We start from the raw sequence: 27,343 nt of genomic DNA, 5'->3' as shown, positions 1-27,343 counted from the left end.
GAGCACACCCCGGGGCGGGCTGCGCCGCAGCCACCGCCCCGCCAAGGCCGCGGCCGCCGCCATCGCCCGGCCCCGCCCGCCGGAAGCCTCGCCCTCTCCGTGGCGCCAGAGGAGGGAGCGGAAGTGATGTACCGCGCTGCGCGGGGCACGCTGGGAGTTGTAGTCCGCTGGGCGCCCACAGCCAATGAGCGCGGTAGGAGGCTGGACTGCGCGTCCCGGCGGCCCCCGCGGGCGGACAGCGGGCGGGCGCGAAGCGGAAGTGCGTGAGGCGGAGGTGGAGGCGCCTGGCTGCTGCGGAGGCCGCGGGCGGAGCGGCGGCCGGTGAGTGCGAGGAGGCCGAGCGTGGCGGGGCCCGGCCCGGCCCTGTTCCCCCGCCGCCGGGCTCTGCGCTTCCCCTTCCCTCCTCCCCCCTCTTACCGAGGGCGCTTTGCGGCCTCGCCGCCCACCCGGGCCGTGCGTTGTCCTTCCTCGCTCTGGGCCTTGGCCTGGCGCTGCCCCCCCCGCCCGGCTCGGCGGCGCCACGTGCCGAACGCGGCCCCGCGCCACCCTCCAGCCCCCGGGGTCCGAGTGGGCTGCGGCGCTACCGAGGCCCATCTCGGCGGGGCCTCATGGCCGGGCCAGGCCAGGCCTCGCCTCACGTCACCGCCTCGCGGCCGGCCCATGCCGGGCCCCGCGTTATGCCCTTGTCCCGCTCCAGCCTGACCTGGCCCGAAGCCTCATTCCTTCTGTCCTGCCCCAGCCCATTCCTAGAGATGCTCGTCCCCTACCCGGGCCACTAGGCCTCGAGCCCGGAAATTCTTTCCCGGCTTCGGGCCCTCGGCTTGTCCCCCGGAGGGTTTCTCCTATCGCCGGCCTGTGTCTGGGGTCCCCTCACGCTCGCTGTGACATGAACAGGCCGTGCCTGTATGGGCGGGGGAGGCAGCCGGGCCTGCGGGATTGAGGCAGCTGCAGCTTGCAGGAGTGGGACCTTGTCCAGGCTGCGGCCGTAACCCCGTGAGCTGGGGTTGAACACCCGAGAGTGTGTAGCTCTCACAGGTCTCAGGGCACTTGCGCTCAACACCGTGAGCATCTTGGTGCAGAACAGATTTGTTTACTCACTTTACCCACTTTGCATCTTGCTTAAAAGTGAAGTTGGACACATCCTAAGATGTGGTAGTGGAATGGGCTTTGCAGTGGCACCGGGGAACGTGTGAGCCCTGAATTTCCTTGTTTCCGTAGCTCTTGCTGAGTTGGGGACACCTTTGTGTTTGAGATTTCTATAAAACGAGATAATTGTCCCTGTAATTGCCTCCTAAATGGCTTTCTCAGTGCATTAATGTGCCTTAATGTACCAGAAGGTGACAAAGTAAGTTTGGGATTAGTAGTACTTGGGGTATCAGCCTTGGGAGGTGCAGGTTCACTTCTGTTTGTGTGTGTGGATTCTGCAGATGTGCAGTGAGTGCTGGTGTGTGTGTGCAACAGCATTTCCTCAGGGACTTTGTGGGAGGTGAGGTCCTTGGTTTTTTTTTTTTCAGTATACAGTGTCTGATGTTATGGCACAAAACCTGGTTTAGGAACCATTATAGGTTGTTTTATAGCTGATGAGTGGAAGGAGAAGAGCCTTTAACTGATGCTTCTGTACCAGTGCCAGTACAGAGTGTGTGTGTAAGAGGCTTCAGGGTCACATCAGCAAATGGACATTTTCAGGATGCTCTTTCTGAAGAGCACAGACAATTAAACCATCCACTTTCTCCCTGTAGAGGACTCTGGTACTATTCCTTCCCAGCAGCAGTTCTGTCAGTGTTTATGGGAAGACCAATGTGACATGTTAGGTGTGTTTTTAATGTGCCTTTTGTGTGGGTACTGCCCTCAAGTGCTGTGGCTGAAGAGATCTGTTCTCTGGGTTTGTATTGTGTAACCTGATTTCCATGCCTTCAAAAAGAGATATTTTAAAGCTTAGCCTCTAGGATTGCCTTTAGGGGAGGATATTGTAGAGACAGAAAAAGGAGTATTTAGACACAGCAGTGACTTCTCCTGGAGAAGTTTGCCTGAGTAGTTTGACTGTGTAGCACTTTGCAGGTGCTCAGCTCAGGGAAATGGCTGACTTTGTGAATTGTGGCACTAGTTACATGATGTAACAGCAGATAAGAGGACAAAACAAGGCAGTCCTTGTTAGAGAGATGTCTGAAGTGTATGTTTGTGTGACATGGAGTCTCCTTCAGAGCCTGGGATCTTATCATTATGTTTGAATTTTTTTTTAGATCCTGCTATATATTTTCCTCTCTCTTCTTCTCTGCTGTGAATTAGTTGCTCTTGCTTTAGCAGGAACAGGGAGGGGCACATCATAGACTGGTGGGGGTTGAAAGGTCCCTGTAGAGCTGCTCCAGCCCTTGCTAAAGCAGGTTCTCCTCGCTCAGGGGGCACAGGAATGTGTGCAGTGGGTTTGGAAACCTCCTGAGAAGGAGCCTCCACACCCTCCCTGGGCAGCCTGGGCCAGAGCTCCCTCCCCTCAGCACCAAAGGAGTTTCTCCTTGTATTTAACATTAAGAGTTACCTCTGAAGTCTTTTAGAAGCTGCCATTGCTGGTTAAAAACCCGTCTCCTGCAGCAGCCCTCCAGCAGATAGGCCTGTTAGCCTTATGACAGTATAATTCAGCTATCTGTTTGTTTCTCCAGCTTATTTAAGACAGGAACCTTTGTAAACTCTGCAAACACTCATCCCTGTGCCCCATGAGTACAGGGGTGAGGTGTTACAGAGCTGTGTGCTGTGGAAAAGCTGGTGAGCACCTTCTAACATAGTTGGTGCTACTGGAAAACAAAAAAAACATGACTTGTAAACCACCAAGACAGAAAACCAGTGACATTCCATACAAGTCAGCAGCTTTATTTCTTCACCTGCTCCCACTTTTTCTGCTGCAAAGGAAATCTTGCACCGAGAGGCCCAGGAAGAATTGAGCAGGACTGGTTCATCCTGAGGGTGCTTTTCACTGTAAAACATGGTGTTCCCTTTGTAGCTCTGTCACTGGCTCCCTCCAAGAATAGAGCAGGTATGTGGGGTTTTTTGGTTTTGTTCTGGTTTTTTAGCTCACTTGGGTTTGTCTTTGCCAAATGACAGTTTGCTGTGCCGGAGCTTGTTAATTGTTTAAGCAGCTATGTAGCCCTTCAATTTTTTTTTCCATATCTGGAAAAGTTTACAGTATCCTGAGCTGTGTGTAATGGCTGTGTGTGCCAGGACAGTAACGTGGGCTTTGGGCCGTAGGGGTTCCTCTGAACTGACGATGGTACAGAGAGTTCCTCTGCAGGACAGGATTCCTGCTGAATATTTAGTCATATAGATGGCTGAAAGAGAGAGGAATGGTGGTGTCGATATCAAAAGCTGCTCTGGCTCCCTGGGGAGCTTGTGGAAGGTCATCCTGTGAGGCTGTGGAACAGCTACTGTGGTTGTGCTGGTCTGCTGAGTGGGAACTGCTGCAGAGTCCAGTGCAGGGCCACCGAGATGATCAGGGAACTGGAGCAACTTTCTTCTGTGGAAAGGCTGCAGTACCTGGGGCTATTCAGCCTGGAGGAGACTGAGGGGGAGACCTCATTAATATTGACAAATATCTAAATGGTGTGTGTCAGGAGGTTGGGGCAACACTTTTTTTTCTGTTGTATCCACTAACAGGACAAGGGATAATGCAAAGAAACTGGAACACAAACAGTTCTGTTTAAACATAAGGAAAAATATTTAACTGTTGAGGTGAGGGAGCCCTGGCCCAGGCTGTCTGGGGGGATGAGGAGGCTCCTTCTCAGGAGGTCTTCAAAACCCATCTGGACACATTCCTGTGTGACCTGATCTAGGTGGACCTGCTTTAGCAGGGGGCTGGACTACATGATGTCTAAAGGTCCCTTCCAACTCCTACAATTCTATGTCTTTGTGCTGACCCGTGTTCCTATGCTGGTAGACTCTTGTTCAGCAAACCCTGGCTGCTGGGCAAGCCTGGGAGCATGGCTTGAAACTGCTTGTGCATTTCCAGTGGCTCCCAAGATGAGGAGAAGGTGTTAGGTTTAGTGCCAAGAGCTCATCTGGTCTCCTCTATTCCTGCTGGAGCTATGCCAAAGTGGTGCCTGGGAATGAGTAGGTACTATTTTGTTTCTGTCTGACGGGCTGAGTTTGTAGGTCTGGAGTCTTAATCACCATGAAGGAAAACATTCCCTTCTTCACAATGAGACAGAGCATTAGCAGAGGCTACATGATGGTGGTAGTCACTTCTGTTAGGTTTGAGAAAGTTAAAGACTTCCAGCTAAATTTAGCTGTATCATGTCAGGGCTATGAATAGTGAAATCATGGGATTATGTTTCATGCCAGCTGAGAATTGTGTTTGCTCTGTTTCACTCCATGGTAACCGGAAGCTGTCACGTCCATTAAAAGAAAACGATGGCACCCAGAGATGACACAGCCTTGCTGTGGGACACTGGAGAGCTCTGGCTCCTTGGGAGGGGGAAGGTTGTTTCCTACCCAAGGAAGAGTTTTCTGTCAGTGTCCCTTTTTCCCTATCACATATGAACATACTTTGTACTTGCACAAGAAGGAGGCCTCTTTGTAAAGCCCTGCTCATAGCTGCTGCTCCTTCAATACGAGTGCAAATGGACTGCTCAGAATTTCATCTCCTTATTCGTCATTCAGCCATTTTTAGCCTGTGATGATTTACAGTGTAAGGTAGCTGTACCAACCCCAAAAAAGCCTCTGCTGTAATGTGAGGGTGCTGTCGCCTGCACATCCAGCTGGTGTATGTCCTCTCCACTGCTGCCTGCATTCACTTCTCACTTTGGTTGAATGCAAGGAAGAGGGGAAAGCCGGCAAGTAACCTCACAGGTTCATCTGCTGAGAGCACAAGAGGTAATGGTGTGAGGGGTGTTAAGGGAATTAGGTTCTGTATTAATGATGTTAAATTGTGCCTTAACAGGGAGTTTGTTCACATGGTATCTTGTGGGGGTCATGTACCTGGTTATTTCAAGTGTCTGTGTGTGTGAATTATTACAGTTAATTGCTCCTATAGGGCTGTGGATGAGACTGAGGGAAGAATCTGTGTGTGCACCATCTGATTACACTAAGTTATTCTGGCAGCCTTTTTTTTTACTGGGAAATGGTGCTGGGACAAATGACTGAAATGGGAATCCTTTCCCATGCTTGTAAAATGTGAGGATTTGCCAGTTACTTGATTGGTTTCAATTAGATTTTTCCTTTTTTACTTAGGTGAGAGCTCAGTCGCTTCTAATAGAGCCATATTCAGAACCATAATTGATGGGAGACTTACCCAAGGTATGTAAATGTTTGAATAAGCTTATTCCATACAAACAAGCTTTCTGTGGACAAGCATTTACCTCTCTTTTGTAAGTGTGTGGTGGTCATTCTACTGAAGGAAGTACCAGTGTGCAGAGGCTGCTGCTTTCCAGACTTAAGAGGGTTGAAAACTTTGCTGGAGGTCACAGTTTATTCCTCCATTGCTGCTTGGGGAGTAGCACAATAACTCGAGTTGTGCACAAGTTTGAATTGTTATGGTTAACTGGCTTGGGAATAGTTTTCTTATGTAAGTTGGACCCTTTCTTGCTTTTCTTTGGGGTTCTGAAACTACAGATTGGACGATTCACGGAGCCCAGGAGTTATGACAAGTCTCAAACTAATCAATAAAACTACTCAAGATAGTAGGGCTGCACTGTGAGGAAGCTGTTGGTTTTGAAGGTCTGAATTTTGTACTTCTCTATTCCCAGATTGTATAGGTTTTGAAGCAAACAGCTGATGAAATAGGTTTTCCTTTTTTTGTTTTCGAAGTATGGGTGTTTTTCTTACCCATTTAACAGCAAATCCAGCTGCCTGGCTTTTGTAACAAAACCATCCAGGTTTCTAGTGAGTTTTTGCTTGGATTGGTTTTCTTTGAGCTCCTGGTCATTAAACTCTGAATAACAACAGAAGACTTTTTAAGCTCAAAGATATTTTTAAAATCAAAGAGCTAGTGTCAGAATTGAAGTCATCAATATGTGCTTATAGCTGGTCAGGTTATTTGGGAGGAAGGGGTTGTTTGGCACTACAGTCTGTAGAATCAGTCCTTTTTTGGAACAACCTGTAAATAGTCTTCCAAGCATTGTATAGAATCTGCTTTGAATTATCTGAACCCAGAACTGAGTGTAATATTCAACTTCTTTTCAGGGATCTTAATTTTGAACTCCTATAGAGCAGCAGTAAGTTGGAACTGCTGTTAACAAATTAGTGCTTCTCCTGCCGTGGCAGAATAATCTGAACATTTCCCCCCCCCCAACACACACAGTGTGTTTGACATGTGTTAAAGTAGAACACACTGTTTTGATTTGGGTTTCTTGTTGGTTTTGGTTTTAGCAATGTTGTCCAGGAAAATTTCTTGTTAAGGAGGTTGATAGATGGAGTTGTAGGCTTCAGGATAATTTTTCTGGGATTTTAATGTTAGAGGTGGTTTCTTGGCCAGGACAAAGGCTGTCACAGTTGAAACTGATAGAATCCTTTCAGGTATCTTATCCATATATTAAAAAAAGGTTGTTTTATGGCAGATGAAGCTGGTTTTTCACTATGTAGATCTGTGACTTTTGGAGGGGGGGACTGTATTTTTGTAGTGCTTGCTGTTGCTTTATGCAAAGTACACTTTGTAAGGCTTATTATGTTTTTAGAGTTAACCAGTCTTGTTTAGGTTTTGGAGCACAGGGTTGGGCACTGGAGAGCTGGCTGAAGGAGAATTGATTTTTTTTTCCCCTTTGTTCCCTGATAATGAAGCTGTTGTGAGCAAATAAAGTTCAGCTGTTTCTCCCAACTGAACGTTTGTGTTAGTGAGTGCTGAACGGATGACAAGACGCTCAGGCAGAAATGTTTTCTCTAATGAGGTGCTATCTTGTTTGCTTTGGGCCTTACAGCAAAATAAACCCTAACAGTTTCATTCAGTGCTGGCCAGACAGGAACAAGTAAATTTTTGTTTGCCTACCTCAATTACATACACATTTACAAAATACATCATATTTGCAAGTTAATGTTTTGTAAACACTGTGAAATAGTCTGAAACTACTGTAAGGAGTTTACAGCACTGTGCACACTGCTAAGGTATGTACCTAAGTCATTTCACCTGTTTGCAAATGTTTTTCCTATTTATGCTCAGTGTATTACAGACAGATATGAAGACAAATAAACTTCAGCTTTTGGTGGGGACCTACCTGCTGTGTTTTTCTCCCCAAGCTGGCAAATTGTGGTGCTACATGGTATAGCAATCCTCGATGCCACGTTTGAGATGGAGTGATTTCAGCTGTAACCTTTTGTTAGATGGCTTTTCTGTACAGGGCCCTGGTGGTTCTGTTCTGCTGTAACGTCTCTGAAAGGTCTGAAATATTGATGAGTACTGCTTGAAAAGACTTCAGGAAAAAAAAAGAGGAGTGGAAGATGGAAAGAGACAGTCATTAAAGTAACACAGGCCAGTTGGAAATAGGAAACAAATTCCTGGCAAAAGACACTGTGAAAACTAGAAACGTTCTTCATTTGACCCATGTCTTGGCATATAGAAATGTTCTTTACAGTGTTCTGGAATAAGAAACTCCTGGACTATGGTTTCTGCTTCAGCAGAGAGCGTTGAGCACGTTTCCTACTTTCCATATCTGGAAGAAAGGTTAGCTGTTCTTGCTTGTTGTATGTTGTCTTGCTTCATTTTTTTTCCCTGTAGTAGTAGTGCTTTAAATATGAAAACAGTGTTCTTCTCCAAAAGATAATTCAGCCAGCTTTTGATCTGGATGACATCTGTGTGCAGTGGATTGTACCAAATGTTTGGATTAATATTGGTGTTTGGGAAATATGTGGAAAAACCCAAACGAATCCCAAATGTTTTATCAATAACAAAAAAGCTATGGCCATATTTTTTGTAGCAACCACTGCAAAAGGCTGAAAGTCAAAGGTCTCTGTAAGGCAAAAGGCAAGATGTCCCTCTTTTACAGACATTTAGATGGTCACACGTGGCAACAGTAAAAAGAAAACATCTCTGGTGTTCCTTATTTGGCTTTTTTCAGATTGGTTAGCATGGTTTAGAAAGCACTAAACCTTACAATGCAGCCTTTCCTCATGGGTGAGGGTAGGACTGAAGCACCATTTGAGAGCATAATCTTCTAGTAGCCTTGAAGCCTTTTTTCAGTGGAGTAACCAGAAGAAATGAATAAACAAGTTTGTTTTATGGTTGAACACGGAATAAATGACATCCCTGCTGTTAGATTAGGGGTTTAATAACACAAGAGTCATTTATGAGGTTATGTTTACTGTTGTTTTCTTCTCTTAAAACTTGCACCCCTTCAGCAGTTCATGGAAGGAATGAAATGTAATTGTAGACCTGTCAAAGCAGCTCCCAGTGGACTGGTGGCACCCTTTAAAGACGACGATGTATCCATGGATGACTTTGTCAGGAAAACAATTGTTTCTCTTGGCTTGTGGATTCTCTTTAACAATATGGGAAAATGCTTAGTCCTGAATCCAGCAAGACTGGACATATGAGCTGAGAGAAGTTGCTTCAATACGGCTGTACCGATGTAATGGCAGCGATTAGTATGTATCGAACAGGGATGGGGGCAGAGGAGGTGGAGGAAGGAAGGAGTAAGTAGACTTCAAGTTTTGAAAGCTTTAAAATCTGTATTCCTCATAAAAGTATGTTAAAGAATTCATGGTAAAGTGGGTGATGAACTTCTGCAATGTTTGGATTCTGTTGAAGTATTGAAGATAACGATGTACTGGGTGACAGCTTCACTAAGCCAGGCTCCTGGTGATTGTTGGCAGCAGGAAGTACAACATCCACACAAAGGTGCTTCAGTGCGTTTTCTTCTCATTTCAGGTTTGCTTCCTGATTTCATAATTGACAAAGCTGAGACGGTGAAACCTGACTGTTCAAAGGTGTAAGGTGTGAACCTGCTCAAGCAGGTAGGCATACAACTGGAAAGAAGCTCTTCAAAAGGGGTAAAACTGCCTGGCTTGGGATTTGGAATATACTTTCTTGTATCCCCTCTGTCCTGGGCATACTACAAGTTCAACTGTGTCAGTTAAATCCTTTTCTTTATTGTTGCCAATGCTGCTGCACAGAAAGGACTGAGTGTAATTTATATTTAAACAGATTTTGAAGAAAAGGCTCTTATATCTTGGAATGCTTTTGCTTGTCTTTCCAAATAGCTGGTAAATAGAAGGGTAAACCAGAACAACTTTATGAAGTAATCTTGGAAGTCCTGGAAGAAGCAGTTCCTCCTATTTTTTGTAATGCTATTTGAGTGATTTTTGGATTTACACCATTGTGGTGACTTTTGGGAGAAAAGGAGTTTTATGTCCCATATACCTTAATTAGTCAAATGATTAAATGTCATAATGATCCAAATTATGAAACCCCCATGTTCTACCCCCACACCATTTGTTCTTTTGCTGAAGTGTTGCACTGTTTTAAGGGTGCTGATTGAAATGTTCTTGGCTATGCTGAACAGTTGCACTCTGAATCTGTGGTAGCTGGTGGAAGCGCAGAGCAGGAAGAGAGTCTTGAGAGTGACTTATTTTTTCAGTGCTGTGGAGCAGAGTTGAGCTATTCTGTTTCATTTTGTCGGTAGACTTGAAACAAGTAGAACATTAACTTTCCTGTCAGTGTTTTATGCCAAAGTCTGTCTTCCGGCCAAAGTTCTTTGTGGGGGCTTAGGAGGAGCGTTTGCTCTTCCATTGTTTTCAACCCTTTGAGTAGTCTGATGGATTGCTGTGAAGATTTAGAAATGGAAAAGGCAAACTTTGCATCTTGAAATAGCCTCCAGTTTTTAGGAAGCGTTTTGAGAGTGAGATGCCTCCAGGCTGTAGGTTCTTCATCTCAACCTGCTCCTGTATTTGGCAGTAGGACTCATATATGGGGTCAGAGAATTCATCTGGATTAAAAATATCCTTGTAAAACAGAACACTTGTAACCTCTGTCATCAGATGGATTAAGTTTAGTATGTAGGTGAACAATTCATTGCATTGGCAGGATGGAAACTTCCTCCATGGACTTTGTTACTAAGGTAGCAATTAGTCAAATTGTGCATCAATAGCAATATCCTTAGAGACATCTGTGGTAATTTTTGTTCCAGTTGTTTAAGAAGTACAAGTGAATCTCTGCAGAAAACCATCCACAAAGGTTGCTGTAAACATCAAAGGGAATTGACTTTGGCCTTTGTCTTCACTTGGTGGAGGAGATGCCTGCATTCACAGTATGGGACCTGTTTGGATCAGATCCTTAGAAACCAGGCTTTTATTACTTTTCCTTTGTACAGCTTTGTAAAGACAAAAGTCTTGCAGGTCTTGACCAGAATTCATCTACTCTGTGAGCTGCCTTATGGCACCGTTTGTAGTATGGCAAAAAAAAATGCCCAAAACATTATCTTAAAGCAGCTCAGGAACTTCCAGAATGAAGTAACCTGTATAAATATTATTAAACCTACGTGCAGAGCTGCTCAGCTCATGTTGCCTGCTTTCCTTACCAGAAACAGGTTAGAAGACTTTTTGGGTTAGAGTAGGAAATCTTTGATGCCAAGAAGGGGAAATAAATAACGTGGCAGTGTTCTCCTGTGAGAAATCAAATTCCTGAGTGTTGTCAAAGACTTTCAGAGCTCAAGCAAACCTTCTGCCTTTATTTTCCATTAACTATGGAAGAAGGATTCAAACTGGTTTGTTCCAATAAGAGATGTTTGTCTCACTGTTCAGTGGAGCTTTGGCTGCTGTTCATTTTTAGACAAGACTGAACTTTACATCTTTAAGTTGGTTGTCTGCAGAAATGCAAATGTTTCTTACAAGAATCCAAAATGATGATGCTTAATAATTTGCAGTAGCAATGTGCTTTCAGCAGACTGAACAGGTTGACTGTTTCCTTCAGTGACCAGCTTTAGTGATTTCAGCTCTGGCTTGCAGTCTGCAGAACTGTGGGATGAGTGAATTGAGCAAACTAATTTAGAATAACAGATGATTTCTTCAGCCTTTATGTGTCTTGAATTATGAGATGTGTTACAGAGGATAGTTGTAGAGTAAACAGACTGTGAAGGTTCTGTTTTCCACTAGAGTAATACCTTACCAGACCCTTCAAACTCGGCTCGCTCAGGATCAGTGCTGATTGTTTTTGGACGTGGGACTATGCTACTTGGGAAATTCTACTGGACAGCATGTAACTGGGTCTTCTGAAAAGGCAAAGCAAAAAAAGAACAGTTTTGCAAATTCCTGGCAGTGTTTCCAGGAGCACATCTCCTGCAGATGTGTCCAGTCACGCTCGTCTCTGCTGGGAGAGGAGACCTGGGTCAGGCAGCAGGGATCACGTGGGTCCCTTTCAAGGTAGGGACAGAGCCCGTGTCGGGGTGGTGGGAAGGCAGTTCTGTAGCAGGAAGGAAAAGTGACCTCTGGCAGAGCAGGTTGTTGATGACAAGTCTCCCTAGCACTGTGTAAATGCTTCTATTGTAGTCCCCACTCAGGACCAGACACCTTTTACCTTCCAGTTTCAAAAAGCAGCGTCCCCCTGTGAGCTCTGTGGGGCTGTGTGCACGCTGTGTTCTTGGTAAGGTAAATGAGCAGCCACTGCTGCTTTCACACCTTGCCTTGGCTTCACTGACAGGCATCTCTCTCTTTGAAGTCAAAGTAATCCTTAGGATGTGTTATAAGAACAGATTCTTTCAGAGCAGGGTGGTTTTTTGCTTACCAGCTGATCTGGGTCAGTCGTTAAAACAACTGAGTGTATATTGCAATAAGTTTACAACTGCAGTGTTAACACAGGAGAGCTGGAATGACTCCAATATTAAGTTTGTTTAACCTTTTGAGTACTGATAGAGCATAGCAACTCGGTTTCTATTCTAGTAGGAGTTACCTCACATGATAGGAATGAATCAACTTTAAAATATTGACAAAGATAAAAAAACCTTCTAAGGCAAGAGAGCTTTTGGCACACATTGCACATACCAAACTCATGTTTGACTAGTGAGTTCTCTGGATCAAAGTAAAATACAAAGACTATTCTACAGCTCAAAACAAGTGGTACTTTTAAGATCTGTTTTGGGGCCTGCTCAGGACTTACAGAGAGTTACCACCATGGTCAGTCAGTCTACCCATGGGCATTTTCTTGTAAAAAGATTTGTTTCAGAGGCTATGCAAGAGAAAACCTGTGGGGAAGCTGTTTTAATGATACCAGTCTATTAAAATATGTCAAGCAGTGTGAAATCCAGTGTAAATAAAGATAACCTACAGGTGATAGTGTGTGGAAGTGCAGTTCATTCTTGAACTACAGGGTTGTCATTTGCTAAAGAGCTATCCTTCAGTTATACAGTTTAAGGGTTATATATGTAATCCCCTTGCAAAATGTAGCTTTTTTTCCTGATCTTAGTGTGTCAGAAGTCCCTCAGGACTGCTGTTTAGAGCAGCTCTGTGATTCTGAGAGGCAGCTTACATCATCTTCCTGTATCTTCTGTTAGCATTACCGTTTGTTTCCTCTGCATCTCTTCCACGTTTTGGTTTACTGTGCTAAACTTTTATTGTTTTGGCCAGCAAATCAGGAAATGCTGCTGTTTCAACAAATGTATCTAGTAAATTGAAAGGAAATGTTGATAAATGGTCCTTTCATGCATTCTTTTCCCTGCTGTTTGGAGCCCAACACCATTCATCTGCTATTGACCAGCCACTTCAAACGCTCCTATTTCCAGTCTCACCAGACTTCTCAGGCTGCCAGATGTTACCTGTTCTCACAGAGTTGCCACTTCATTTTACAAAGACTTTGCTTTCCCTCTTCCCCTTCAGGTACAGCTGGCAGGTGCTTGCAGAGATGTCTAAAACTAACAAATCCAAGTCTGGATCCCGTTCTTCCCGCTCGAGGTCTGGCTCCCGCTCCCGCTCCCGCTCCTTCTCCAAATCGCGCTCCCGTTCTCGTTCTGTCTCACGCTCAAGAAAAAGGAGACTTAGGTAAGTGGGAGCAGCTCTGAAGCCAAAGGGTGGAACTGTGTTTTTCCCCTCTGTCCATATGGTTTGTCACTTAATTCCTTTCCAGGGAGAGACTTTGATTAGATGTGAGGGCAGATAGGGTGCTGTGTCTTACGCTGTTTCCTGACAGCCTTTACTGCTTTGAAGTGTTTTCACTGAGGAGAAGAAATTGTGACTGTCAACATTGTCAAAATACTTCTTTTGAGCCCTTAATCTGGTCTCTGTAGCATGTTTTTGGTGAACAATAATTTTACTTTCTGTGCAGGTCTTTTTTTCCCCAATATATTAATATACTGACAGGTACTCTAATGTACAGTTAAATCAGGAAGTGCTTTTGTTAGCATGGCTCACTACCATGGGATACAGTCCACAGCAGGGTTGCTGCAGCCCTTAGACTGGGCCCTTAGAGAAGACTCCTGCCCTTCCCTTCAGCATCCGGGAGTCAGTTAACAGAAATGATCAGTGTGGATGGATAAAGTTCATTTCACTGCAGTTAATGTTGAGAAATCACTCGTGTGCATTATAGTTGATCTTAGCTCCCTGAGTTGCTTCTGATCAGGCCAGTTAAAGGCTCCTGTCTTTCCTGGCCATCAGGATATCTGTTTTTTCCTTTCCTTTTGGCTAAGCATTTTGTATCTGGCAAAGGCATTCCAGTTGGACTGGGTGTAATCACATTCAGCTGCTTTGTCACTGAAATTAATAACACATTCTGAAAACCGTTAGGCTGTAAACACATGCAAGTGTTAACAATTAAAGAGACTTTTAAAATGCAGAGGCTCTAATAAATGTATAGTTGGAGGGAGAGAGAGACAGAGAGAGAGAGGAGGACATGACACAACTAAATTAGAGGCGGAGACTTGAGTCAGACCAAGTGCTTTGCAGAGGAAGCTGGAATGCTGGACGATACGTGGTCATTTGGGAATATCTGCCTGGCTATGAAGGAACTGTGACAGTTGAAAACAAAGGCACCCTGTGCAAACATGATAGTTTCCTCTGTGCTGCTGCTGAATCTACTTGTGCTTTGTAAATAACTCCTTTCTTAAAAGAAAGAGGCAAAATGGAGGGGGTTAGTACAGACACATCATCTTGTATGGCGGTAGGATATTCGCTGAGGTAGGTCTCGAGGCATCTTGGCAGAATCGTCCATTATTGTGTGCTTCAGCATACACCACATTGTTTTACTCTTCATCTGGTAGGTTTTCTGCTTGCTCTAAGCTGTATTGCCATGTTGGAGTCTGACTTATAACTTTGTAATTCTTGCTTTCTTTGTGCCTTTATTTTTCCTTCTACCTGTTATGGAATGGTGAGTGCTTTAACTGGAGCCACATGTCCAGCTGAGCAGATACAGGGGCTGGCAGAGTGAGGGGATTTACTGCTTGTGGTGTTTATTTGCAGAATGTTTCTTTTTCTAAAAGAGATTTCTTGAAAATATTCTCTGCAGCTTTTGAAGTGAAACCTTCCCTTCTCAAACGATAGAACGGAGTTTGCAAGTGGTGTGTAACAGGTCCCTTACTGGTGCTTTTCCTTCTTGTTGTTTGAATGAGAAGCTGTCTTGGCTAAGTTGCTTGCATATTTTTAGTTGTTTGAAGCAAAGCATGAAACATATGTTAAAATTAAAGTGCTTGCTAGCAATGACTGATACTGTAGTCATTGTATGTGTGCTGCTTTGTAGGAATTGTATCAGCAGTGCTGGATCCCCTTTCCCCGAGGTAGTTGGAGTGTGGGAGGAGAGAGGGCAGCAATGAATTGTTTGTTGCCTGTCTGTAGAAAGTGTGTGTGTGTGTGTGTGTGTTGGAGTTTGCCCAATGAGTGTTTTGGAGCCAAAGCCCTCTTCTATCAGAAGGGACTGTGGGAATGGTTTAAATGAATATTATTTACTGACATTCTGTTTGGAAAAATCTCTTCTCTATTGAAACTTTCTTTCTCAGTTTTACTAATGGAAATTTGCTAAAATCCCAGACTTTTGGCATGTTTGTTTTTTTTCCAACAGCTGTGGAGTACTTTCTGTAAAGCTGGCATTTAATCCTGAGCTGCAGTGGAGCTCTAAAGCAGTTACACAACTGCAGCTCTGAAAATTTCACGGGAGAGACTTGGAACAGTTAGCCCTTAAAGTTTTACCACTTCAATCTGTGTTCCTACAGGCTTTGTGCTTGTCTTTGGATTCAGTTCTGTTCTTCATGAAAGTGTGGAGGCGAGCAGGGGGACACTAACAGTGCCATCTCGTGGTGTCAGGCTGGGGATGAAGGCCTTCTGCTCTCCCACTTGCTTGAAGCTCCAGCTTTTGAGCTATGACCGAAGGTGCACCTTGGGGAACTTAAAACCTGAGAGCAGGGTGCTGCTCCCTCCAGTACTGCTCTTCTCATGTTGAGGCATAGCAGTTTGTTGAACTGATCTGGCAAAGCAGTGGGATTTCATCTTGCTAATCAGAATTTCAAATGCATGTGAGAGCTTGGGCCACAAGAGGAAGATTTTTGCTCCGTTCCAGTAACGGTAGCATGAGAGGCATCAAGGAATGGTGCTTTGTGGAGGAGATCTAAGATGAGGTATGACCTTGACCTTGAGGTAAAAAGGGTTGGAAGCTTGAAATCTGTTACTTTTTCTGAAGCTGGATAGCAGCAACATTCATCCTAGAAAAATGAAGAGCCACATGTACTCACTTACCATGGGCTCTGCAGTGACCCTGCAGCCAAATATGTTTGGCAGTATCACAGGTACTAAGTTATTTCCACTGCAGTTTATTGAGGGCAGAGTGGGTGAGGACAGACCAAAGCATTTCCTTTGAACAGCTTAGAAATGAATTCTTCAAATCTCTCCTTTTTTCAGAAGGCTTCAAATAAGTTGTGACAGAGGAATCAAACATCTTGTGTCATTGTGGGTTTTTTTTCCTTGTACCAGTTCTAGGTCTCGCTCGAGATCCTATTCTCCATCTCATAACAGAGAAAGGAACCACCCCAGAGTGTATCAGAACCGGGATTTCAGAGGCCATAACAGAGGATACAGGAGACCATATTATTTCCGAGGCCGGAATCGAGGGTTTTATCCCTGGGGCCAGTATAACCGAGGAGGATACGGCAATTACAGGTCCAACTGGCAAAACTATCGCCAAGCCTACAGCCCTCGGAGAGGGAGGTCACGCTCCCGCTCACCCAAGAGGAGATCTCCGTCCCCAAGGTCTAGGAGTCACTCTAGGAATTCTGACAAGTCCTCTTCGGATCGCTCGAGGAGATCTTCCTCTTCCCGCTCTTCCTCCAATCACAGCCGAGTGGAGTCTTCCAAGCGTAAATCTGGGAAGGAGAAAAAGTCATCTTCCAAAGATACCCGAGCATCCCAAGCTGCAGGAGATAACCAAGGGGATGAGTCTAAGGAGCAGCCATTTTCAGGAGCAGTGGCTCAAGATGCCAAAGCATCTGAGGGATCGAAACCGTGGCAGGAGATGAGCACCTATGGTACAAGTTCAGCCTCAAGAGCTTCTGTGTCTGAGCTCAGCCCGAGGGAATGCAGTCCTGCCTTAAAAAGCCCTCTGCAGTCAGTCGTGGTCAGGCGGCGTTCTCCTCGGCCCAGCCCCTTGCAAAAGAGCCCTCCACTGTCCACCTCATCACAGATGAGCTCTGCTTTACAGAGCAGCAGCACCTCCTTCCAGGCAGGCTCTCACCAGAGTCCCTTTGAGCATGGCTCGGCAGGTTTGAGCCCAACAAGGAAGAGCCCTGTGTGCAAAAGTCCAACGCCAGTTGGATCCATTTACAGTACATCTCAGAAGGAGGAAACCACAGCTCCTGGAGGAGGAGCCTTCTCCAAAAGGCAAGTGATGTGTTCTGTTGTGCTGCAGAGCTTTTTGCTGAGCTAGCTTGTGTGTGTAGGTGCCCCCCATGAGCACTGTGCAGGCTCCAGCTGCAGTGAGGGCCTTGGCTGTGCAGGGTGCCACGTGAGCCAGCAGCCACCTCCTTGGGCCTGGTGCTGTCTTAAATTACAGCATCAAATGCAGGCCTAGCCCTGTGTTGTAGGAAGCTGGAGTTTTCTGGATAATTCCTGAAGATTGTGTGGTTTCCCTTCAGACATGTTTGTACCTTGGGTGCACTTGAAAACGTGCCCAGTGGGGTTTTCCCAGTGACCTGACCACACAGACTGGAAGCTGGCATTGCTAAACTATCTACTTCCAGTTACAGACTCCTTGGTTTTGGTATTGCATTAGGTACTATAACAAAATGTAGGTAAAACTGCATGTCCTATTGCAAGCAGCCTAAGGCAAGTGCAGTTGTGGTGCTTGGGCCTCTTGTGTGTGGGTAGTATGAGGAAGCAAAGCACCGAGATGATCCCTAAAATGACAACATCCTTCCATTACAGAAGGCATTGTCCATGTTGCTGTTTGCTTGGTTAGTCCACTGCAGATTTGTGCCTGGGGGTGACTGTTTGAAAAGATAAGAGTGGCATTCACAAGTGCTTTTAAATCTTTTAAAATCACTTTGAACTGATTCTGTATCAAAGATGTCTGAAATTCAAAAAGGAGGGGAAAACAAAGCTACAACTCTTGTTTGGACTTTGCCAAGCCCAGAAGTGAGGAATGTCCTTGGGCTTTACTGCTGGTTCCTCAGAGCTCTAGGGTTTTACTTAGACTGCTTGAAAACATATCTCTGATGCTTTAAACTGGCTAAACTGTTGTTCTCTCTACAAGTGTTTTGTCTTCTCCCAGCAAAAGAAGTATTCTCCTGTTAACCTTTTTGCTTTTATTTGTATTTACAGTCTGTCATGAAATATTTAGCTTACCTATGAAACTTGCATCCAAAATTTGAAGTAGCTTTTGAGGCTTTTATTTCCAGTGTGTTGTTTAAAGCAGAACAGCCCAGTTTGAAAGTTTTGATGTGTTGTTCTCCTGCAGCAGGTTTGTAAGGAAATAAACCAATTGGGTAAGATGTTACTATTTTCCTTCAAATGAATCTGTGGGTAAGCTGGTTGGTTTTATTTGTTCTTAAGCCTCATTTCATCAGTTCTGCACATCCATTTCCTTCTACATTTGCTGAGTTTTATCAAGTTCTAAAAGTTTAAATCCAGGCTGAGTTTTCTGCTTTCCATTTTAACTACTTCAGGGCCTAGAGCCAGCTTTTCTGTACATGCACAGCTTGGTGTTCTCTAGAATTTGACTGTTTTCAACTGAACCATCCACCTGTGATTTACTCAATGAGAGAACTCCTGTGGTGTCTGTTTCACGAACAGGTATCTGGAAGAGCAGAAGAGCGAGAACGGGAAAGACAAAGAACAGAAAGTAACAAATGCTGACAAAGAAAAAACAAAAGAGAAAGGGAGTTTCTCTGAGATGGGAGCAACAGATGGAAAAGCAAAAGCTGAGTCCTACCCAGGCAAAGCCGACTCCGAGAAGGGATATCGCGGCAGCCAGTCACCCAAGCGCTACAAGTTCCGGGATGACTTTGACAAGCTCAAGGTCCCGGAGTTCCACAAGGAAGGTCATTATGGCAAAGAGGAAAGTGAGGAGCAGGAAAAGAAAGATAAAGCAAAAGGTCGAAAAGATTCGGAGTTTGATGATGAGCCCAAGTTTATGTCGAAAGTTGTCGCGGCTTCAAGTAAAACTCAAGAGGAGGATCGGTCAGGAAAGTGGGAAGGGGTGGTGTTCTTGCCACCTGGGAAAGAGAAACAAAGGAAATCTGAGGAAATGGAGGATGAAAGCTATTCTGAAAGATCAAAAAAAGAAGAGAGACCAGCATCCAAGAGAGCTGAACCAGGTCACAGGGGCTTTGTTCCTGAAAAGAATTTCAGAGTGACCACTTACAAATCGAGCCAGGAAAAAAGTTCTTCCCCTCCACCAAGGAAGGCTTCTGAGGTAAAGGAGAAACCTGGCACCAAAGTAGAGGGGCTGACTCCTGGCAAATCCTCCTTTTCCATTACTCGAGAGGCCCAGGTCAATATTCGAATGGATTCCTTTGACGAAGATCTTGCACGGTAAGGATTTGCTGGTGTTTGAGAAGCCTAAATAGTGATTATTTTGCCTTTTTCTCTTCCTGAGATCTTCATGTGTTTGCCAAGGGTGAGGGAGGCTAAATAATATTGCATCACAACTTGCATTTTTTGGAGACAGAGATTGTTAGTTTTCTGTCATTATGGTACTTCTGTGACCCTTTTGCTTTTGTGGGGGGAGGTCAGAGGGGTTACCAGATGGTGAAAGTGTAACGTGAAGGTTAAACAGCTTTATCTGAGCTTTTGTACAGCTACATGTCAGATGAGTTCAGAATGTAAATGCTCCTGCATCAGGTTCCACACTGTACTGGCTCTGACTCAGTTTGCTGCTGGAAGCTTAAAGCACCACATCAATGACATTCAGTTCTCTGGAGAGTGTTTAACTAATCTCATTCTCAACATAGCAGTACTGAAACTCCAGGAAATCCTGAAAGCCACTTCAGCATTGCTTCAAGGGCTCTTCTGGAATAGTTTTTTACTGTCTTATAATACATTTGTATAGCAATATCCAGTAAGGGTTAATAGGCTCAGTGAGACGTGTTAGAGGCTGAGCTAGCATTTAGGAATGGCAGCAGAAGATCACAGCCAGCTAGTTGTGTAAGAATGGGCTTGTGTTTCACAGTGTGTCAGGGTTTAATACCCACACAGCCCTCCAAATACAGCACGACAAGTGACCTGAATCGTGACAGTAACCTAGATCAGTGTGTTTGGAGCTATTTGAACAACTGTCTTGCTCGTGCTATGGACTGTTCTTAGGTGCCTTCACCATAGTGCATTAAAAAAGCAGTCAGCTTCCAACTTCTGAAACATGAATCATCTTTAACTGCTTCCCTTTACCCTGTTCTTCTATTTCATGTGATCTGTTCTTTTTCTAGTCCAAGTGGCATATTGGCTCAGGAACGCAAACTGTGTCGTGACCTGGTGCACAGCAACAAAAAGGAGCAAGAGTTTCGCTCCATTTTCCATCATATTCAGTCTGCTCAGTCTCAGAGGAGCCCTTCTGAACTGTTTGCTCAACATATAGTGACCATAGTCCATCATGTAAGAGGTAGGTCAAAACTCCACGTGTCCTCAGTTGAAGGTTTGCTCCTGCTTTGCCCAGAGAAGTGGAGTTTGTTCACTCTAGTTGTTTTCCAGGAGAGATGTCATAGATGAGAACAGCAGCCTGATCAGAAGTTGTCTTTATTTCCATGAATAACTTCTGGAAAGGCAGGAGAGACAGTCTGGTTGTTACTTGAGCAGTATTCAGTGAGCCTGTGCCTTAGAAATCATGTGTTCTAGTGAATTTGGGACTCAGCTTCAATACATTGTTTATTTCAATGTGGAGATTTGTCAGGAGTGTGTTAGAGCTGATCACCCGTGTGCTTCACGTGCTCTGCAGCTGAGTTTAGCCAAGCTGAAGGACTGATGTGCTTTGTCTCTTTGTCTCTACTCCAACCCCCAACAGAGCATCACTTTGGGTCTTCAGGAATGACACTGAATGAACGCTTTACCAAATATCTAAAGAAAGGAATGGAACAAGATGCAGCTAAAAACAAAAAGAGCCCTGAAATCCACAGGTTGGTGCCCTTAGATGCTGCTTTAACATTTCAGGGGTGTTTCAGGTCTCCTTCTCTTAAACTCTGGAATAATTCAAGTATGTAATTAGCTTCATTTAAAAACCCAAAGGAAGAATACAGAGATTTTTAAGTACCTTTGGAAACATTGATCTGCTTGAAATGACTTCTGATCTAAAAACTTCATCATCTTCTTATGAGTAAGATGACATCTGTGTCCTTACTTTACTTGTAGGAGGATAGATATATCTCCCAGTACTTTTAGAAAACATGGATTCTCTCAAGAGGAAACGAAAAGCTCCAGAGATCCTGGCTTCAAGGTGAACTGTTAACTCTGCTCAGTTTTAATTCAACAAAATGAGTGCATTGGGCATGAACTTAAACAGTGATGCTTTTGTTTAAATTACTCTCTACTTAAGTTTGTGTTTTTCTTTTAAGGATGGGCATAATTCTAAAAATGAACTACAAAGGGTTAATTTTTATTAAAAGTGTATCAACAACCTTTGTGAAGTGGTTTAGACTATGGTAAATGACCCCAAATCAATTGAGGTGAGCTTGAGAGAAAAAAGAGAGGATTTTTGGAACAAGTGCCCATGATGAGAGAAGAGACTTTTTGTGATATTTTTCTGCTTGTAAGTATTATTAACTCAATTGTATACATGCAAATATTTCCAACCATGTTTTCCAAAGAGACATGCATGTCAAAGAGAGAGGAAGTAAAATACTTATCTAAACCAAATACACTATTAAAGCAGATGATGAATGTTGTCCTTAACAACGTAACTGTGCCATTTCTGTTGACTTTACTGTTACTTTTAACATTCAGCACTCGGTTTGGAGTAGATCCAGACCATTTTGGAGGTTGGTGTGTTAGCTTTTCTGAGTTAGATGAGTGTTGAGCCATTGCAACTCGCTGTTAAACAATCATAAAAGTGGCTTAACCTAAAATGCTTTGGGGATTTGAACCTTTGTTTATTCACCTTCATATTTACATTGAACATTTTGAAGAGATCTTTTCTTTTTTTCAAACCAGTCCTGCTGAAACCTTACTTGTTTCATATTTGTTTTCAATTTTTTCCCCAAACACACTTGTGGCTTGACATGGACGATGGTGAGATGGATTTGATGGGCCTGAACTCTTGAGCGTCAGCTTGGCAGAGTGTGTTATAAACGTGGTTTCCAAACAGCTCGCCAGCCTTCCGTGAAACCAGACGTGCCCTCACAAAACCCAAATAGGTGTTTGCTGTACCTCATAAGGGAGCTGCTGCTGATTTGGTCACTTTATCTGTCATCCATCGTGTTGGGAGCAGTTTTATTCTCAGAGTAGAAATTAAAGCTCTTTGCCTGGGGGAAGTAGAAGAGCAAATACCAAAACAAAACGCCTGCTCTCACTCCTGCGTTATTTGACATATTTATTTAAACAAAAAAAGTGGTTAGAAACTCATGTAAGTAAAAACCATTTCATAGCTAGAGAATTACTAATCCTTTTGTATTTAATTGAAGACGATTAATATGATGTGTGTTGCATATCAAGTCCATACAGTTCCCAAGATCAGTGTCGTGTCCCGAGGTAGCGCAGCCCTGGAGGCTGCATGTTGTTGCCAGCAGCGTCGTGTGTAGGCTCCCCACAGCCATCCTGCTGCTTGGTTAAATGTCTGTCAGAACCACAGCCACTGTCACTGTGCTGCTCCTGTACTTGCAGTCAAGCAGAACCTCATCCAGGTACCTCTGCTTTTAAGAGTCCACGCAGGTAACACGGCTGCTCATCTGCCACAGAAGCTTATGGAAGCAGCAGTTGAAACAGAACTCAAAGCAAGCATTGCCAGGTTAATTTTGTTGGTTTTAATTAACTATGTAAAAACAAAACCATTACAAAAAGCTACTTGTGAAGTGCATTTTCATGCAGCTGGTCAGTCCTTGCTCTGTGACCCAGCAGGGCCTGTTGGACTGTCGGAGCAGTGCATGCTCCTGCTCACGGTGCCACGGGGCAAAGGTGCTGCTGGCACTTCTGCCAAAGTAAACCTGGGCAGAGCCACAAAGCCTCAGTGTCAGTGGGATGTTGGCACTGTCCCAGATGCACTTGGTTGCTGCATTTCAGTGGCCTCAATCTCATAACCTCTTTGATCAGCAATCACTGTTCTGGCTATCTCCAGGCAGCACACAGCTTTTGGCTTCTCCTTAAGTTCAGTTTCCAGACCTGGTGATTCAAATTCCTTCCACCCTGCTGGATGATGCCTGTCAGCAGGGTAGTGAGCATGCTGCTGTTCAGCAACACATCCACAGGCTGTGAAAACATTTTTGACACGCTGTAGTTCTGATACATAATCAGCTGGATTGGGTTTCCAAGCTGTTCTCATCTCTCACTGGCTGTGGTGTACGATCAGTGTCAGCTTCTGTGCTACTCCCTCCCCTAGTCCCAGGCTGTTTATTCTAATGCTGTTTAAAAGAGGGAGAATAAGAGCTCAAAAGCAGGGACCTTAAAAACCAGGAGAAAAGTTGGATTCTCACAAATCCAAATGTATTTGAATAGTGTTGTTGTCCACCTTAAAGTGGATTAGAGATTAGCATCAGAGAAACTCCCCACAAGTCTGTGCAGTCAGTAGCAAAGTAATGGTGCTGGATTAGTGCACTGAAAGCCATTGTGTTCAACTCTTTTTTCCCCCCTCTTCCCTGCATTTGTAGACTGAAGGGAAATATAAGGACGACCCTGTCGACCTGCGCCTTGATATTGAACGTCGTAAAAAACATAAGGAAAGAGACCTTAAACGCGATAAATCCCGCGAATCTGTGGACTCGAGAGACTCAAGTCACTCAAGGGAAAGATCAGCTGAGAAAACGGAGAAAAGTCACAAAGGCTCAAAAAAAAAGTATGTAGGAAACCTCGTAGCCATTCCCTTCTGCCTTGCCTAGCTCTGCTCTTAAGGTTGGAGACGACACCGCGTGCCTGTAGCCTTTTTGACATAAAGCTCCTCCAGGGATGTGAATTATTCCTCTCCGTGTCTTCTTGATCCCATTATGTCTATGTGAGACACTAAGTAACTGTTAAAGGTAAATGAGAAGGCTCCTCCTGTCAGAATGGGTGAGTCCCTTTTCCTTGTTCCTGCTGGGTTGTAGAGAACAGCCATGTTAACGTGGAAGCAGAGTCATTTCAATCTGATCCTTTTCTGTTAGCCTTGTTTTCCACGCTCTCCAGATGGGTCCTTACCTCATAGGCTGTGGTGTCAGCACCTGAGAAAGAAAGGAGCAATAAGAGAAGACTCAGGACTTGCGTTTGATCTGTGTGTTGCAGCTGATCCCAAGCTCTTGCTATGGCTCTTCCTAGTAGGAAAAGGAGAGCGTTGGGGATGGGGAGTGACTAAAGAAGTAGTTCAGCAGCAAACAAGTGACAGCTGAGTTGTTAACCCTGTCAGTGTGCCCCTCACCTCTGTTTTCTGTCACTGAAACAGGAAACACCGACGGGTACGTGAGAGATCCAGATCCAGCTCATCGTCCTCACGCTCCTCCCATTCGGCCAAAGCAGAGGAGTATCCCGAGGAGACCGAGGAGAGGGAGGAGAGCACCACAGGCTTTGACAAGTCCCGGCTTGGGACTAAAGAATTCACTGGCCCAAATGAGAGAGGAAGAGCTAGAGGGACCTTTGTAAGTGTTCTTCTCCCTCCTGCCCTGTGTGTCAGCAAAGCTGGTGGAGGAGAACGAATCTTATTCTGGAGAACAAATCTTGTGAGGAGCGGCTGAGGGAGCTGGGGTTACTTACTTAGCCTAGAGATGAGGAGGCTGAGAGGAGACATGATCACTCTTTAGAACTAACTGAAAGGGGGTTGTGGTGAGCTGGGGTTGGTCTCTTCAGTAATGAATGGCAGGATAAGAGGAAATGGGCTCAAGCTGCCCGGGGAGATGGGGGAGTCCCCAGCCCTGGAGCTATTGCAAAGCCACGGGGCTGAGGTGCTGAGGGCCATGGGTTAGTGCTGGGCTGGGCAGGGTGAGGGGAGGGCTGGAACTCCAGCAGCTTCAAGGGCTTTAACAACCAAAATGATTCCATTTTTTTTCCTTTATCTTCCTTGTTTTGCTGCTGCAGCAGTTCAGAGCAAGAGGGAGAGGATGGGGCAGAGGCAACTTTTCGGGCAACAATAACAGCAACAGTGGTGGCAACAACGACTTCCAGAAGCGGAACAGAGATGAGGAGTGGGATCCAGAGTACACTCCCAAGAGCAAGAAGTACTACTTGGTATGTGTCTGAAGGACCAAAGCATGCCTATACACTCCAGGTCTGAAATAATTCAGAGGTGGAAGCACCAGCTGTCACTGAGCTGCCTAATCCACGGCCTAAGGCTCGATGGGGCTCTTCTTCCCAAGAAGTTTCTGGCTCACAACTAAAGAGAATTTGTTTCTGTTCATTGTAGAAGGATTTGCCATTAAGTGCAGTCCTAAAGGCCGCAGAGCAGGGTCCACAGCACTGTGGAAAGCACAGCTGGAGTCTGTCTGTGTGGCAGCTGGCCTGCATTTCTAGGTTCTATCCCCATAAAGCATCCAGCTCCCTGACTGGGTTTATGCTGTTCCTTTTTCTTTCTGGAGACTCTGGTCTGCCATACTAACAGGCAGCAATCTGGGAGAATGCTGTCTGTATCCTTTGGAAAAGGGGTAGTTTTAAACAGACACTTAAGTCATCTCTTCCTGATTTGAAGTGCCTGAGGTCCCTCATCTTCTCAGTAACCAACAGTGTTTCAGTCTTGTACCTCAAACAAGCCTTGGCTGTTGGGGAAGGTTATTGCATTTTTTCTCCTTCAAGGCAGAGTTGTTATTTTGGGGGTATCCAGTCTCCAGACTGCAGCTTAGGTACAGAAATGGATCAGCCTGAGCCCAGGGTCTGTGTCAGCTCATACCACCTGCACCTGCCTTAGCTCACACTGAGCCTTCCTGGGCATGTTTCTGAGCTCCCCAAGTTCCTAGCACCAAGAGCTGGAGCTGCCAAAGTGGTTTGGGCAAGAAAGTAAAGGGGGAATGTGTAGAATATGTAAATGATGGAGGTGCAGAAGCAGCCATGGTGCTCCTGGACCCCTTTTTCCTGCCCACCCCAGAGTGGGAAGGGAGCATCCTGCCACCATGGATGAGCTGCAGAAGGAGCCTGTGGCTCTTGGGCTATTCCCACCTTTGAACCACTGTGTTTCTGCTCCCCCAAACACAAACCAGTGGCCTCAGGTTGTCCTGCCTGCCCTCCTGGTGAGTGGTCAGTGTGTTTGAAGTGGTGTCCTTGGCTTCCCTCTGCAGCACGACGACCGGGAGGGCGAAGGTGCGGACAAGTGGGTGAGCAGAGGCCGCGGCCGGGGCGCCTTCCCCCGGGGAAGAGGCCGCTTCATGTTCCGAAAGTCAAGCACCAGCCCCAAGTGGGCTCATGATAAATTCAGTGGAGAAGAAGGAGAAATAGAAGATGATGAAAGTGGAACAGAAAACAGAGAGGAGAAGGACACCCTGCAGACAACGGCCGAGTAGCCGCCGCGGCCGCCCGTTCCCGAGGGCCCTGGCCGGAGGGAAGGGGCTCAGCACCACGCTGGGGGTTGAGCCCAGGTGCTGAGCAGAGCCCCAGAGAGCAGCTTGGAAACAGCCCCGTCGTTACCTGCATTTCCTGAGTTCAGCCTCCCCTCAGTGTGGACTCAAACTGACCATTTCTGCTTGGATCCACTCGTGGAGCCTCTTTCCAGGGCAGGGGGAGGGTCCTGGGGCTCCTCTGGTTCCCCTGAACACTCAGTTCTTTGGGTTGGTTTTGAAGACAACATGGGTTTTGGTTTGTGCCCATCTTAACCCCAGTAGTCTTCCCATTTTTGTTTCTCTTTTCCCATTTGAAGTAGCAAAGGTTGGAATCACAGCTCAGATTTTTTTCCCCCCTCCCTGTTGTGTATTCAGTTTGTTTTTGAAATTCATCCCCTGCTTCCTTTAGGCCTCTCTGTAGTAACATCCAGCCCCTGATCCGTGGGGAAACTTTCCTTTTGGTTCTTATACATAAGCAAAACAATGAAGCATGTGAATAAACATCTAAATGTTGACTTGTTGGGACCAAACTGCTCTGATTTTTCATTTTGAAACCCACCTCTTTGGGGGGTTTTTTTATGCAACAGTTGAGTTTTAGGACCTTTTCCAAAACCTCCTTTTCCTTTTTACGTTGAAAGTTAAGAAGTTTAGCATGGTTTAAGAGACAAAAGGCCACCCTCCTTTTCTCACCACTCTGTGTGTGTGTGTGTACTGTTAGGCTGGTGTGTGCTAGAGCCCCAAACTGCTTGTAGGCAGCTCCTGGATCCTCTTTGCAGCCTGTTGGAGACTTGAAGTGTTTTCTAAGGAACTTCAGCCCCTCCCTCAGTTACAAATGTCAAAGGAGATGAGGTTTTTTTTCCAGTATTTTTTATTAATCTTTTTATATATATGTATTAAAGAATAAAGCCAAACCAGAGGCACATCCCTCCTGGGGGGGTGAAGGATGGTCCTGAGCCCCCCTTTCTCTTCAGTCCTTGGCAGGAGGGGGCTGTCTGTGCCTGTGCTGTGAAGAGGCTGCTCCCCCAGCCCTGCCTGCCCTTCCCAGGATTGCTGTGCTCTTCCCCCCCCTACACACACACAAACCCCCCTGACTAGAGTTTGGTTTGTTTTTGACTTGAACAGTTCCTGTTTAGCAAAGCCCTGAAGTTTGTTTATGCAAATAAAATACAATAAAATCAGTAGTAGGTGTAACTCTGCTTTGTTTGGTGTTTTGAGGTGGGGACACCTTCTGGCTTTACGGGCAGGGCCTGAAGAACCCAGTGCCCAGGGGCAGCCCCAGTGCAGAGCTGTGGCTCTGGAGCAGGGGCATGTCTGTGACAGCTCAGTGTGGGGTGTCAGCAAGT

At 45.3% G+C, this 27,343-nt stretch overlaps 1 protein-coding gene across 8 annotated transcripts; it reads left to right on the top strand.

The window, feature by feature from the left end:
• Positions 1-244: 244 nt before the first annotated feature.
• Positions 245-27,178, top strand: THRAP3 (thyroid hormone receptor associated protein 3). Of its 8 annotated transcripts, none has more exons than XM_062014724.1 (15): positions 245-321; positions 5,215-5,280; positions 7,136-7,636; positions 8,314-8,604; positions 8,840-8,925; positions 12,778-12,939; positions 15,853-16,755; positions 18,166-18,906; positions 19,797-19,969; positions 20,369-20,480; positions 20,713-20,797; positions 23,160-23,344; positions 23,924-24,116; positions 24,553-24,702; positions 25,743-27,178. In XM_062014724.1, exons 6-15 carry the CDS (start codon positions 12,803-12,805, stop codon positions 25,962-25,964), a joined length of 2,901 nt encoding a protein of 966 aa, XP_061870708.1. In that variant the 5' UTR covers positions 245-321; positions 5,215-5,280; positions 7,136-7,636; positions 8,314-8,604; positions 8,840-8,925; positions 12,778-12,802; the 3' UTR covers positions 25,965-27,178. The 8 variants fall into 8 exon arrangements, with proteins under 8 accessions (XP_061870708.1, XP_061870713.1, XP_061870706.1 ...); XM_062014729.1 differs by having other exon boundaries at positions 8,311-8,604; positions 24,556-24,702; XM_062014722.1 differs by having other exon boundaries at positions 8,311-8,604.
• Positions 27,179-27,343: the final 165 nt, after the last annotated feature.

The sequence above is a fragment of the Colius striatus genome, chromosome 24 (assembly GCF_028858725.1).
Source record: "Colius striatus isolate bColStr4 chromosome 24, bColStr4.1.hap1, whole genome shotgun sequence".
NCBI lineage: Eukaryota > Metazoa > Chordata > Aves > Coliiformes > Coliidae > Colius > Colius striatus.
This window is presented reverse-complemented; position numbering and strand designations above follow the sequence as displayed.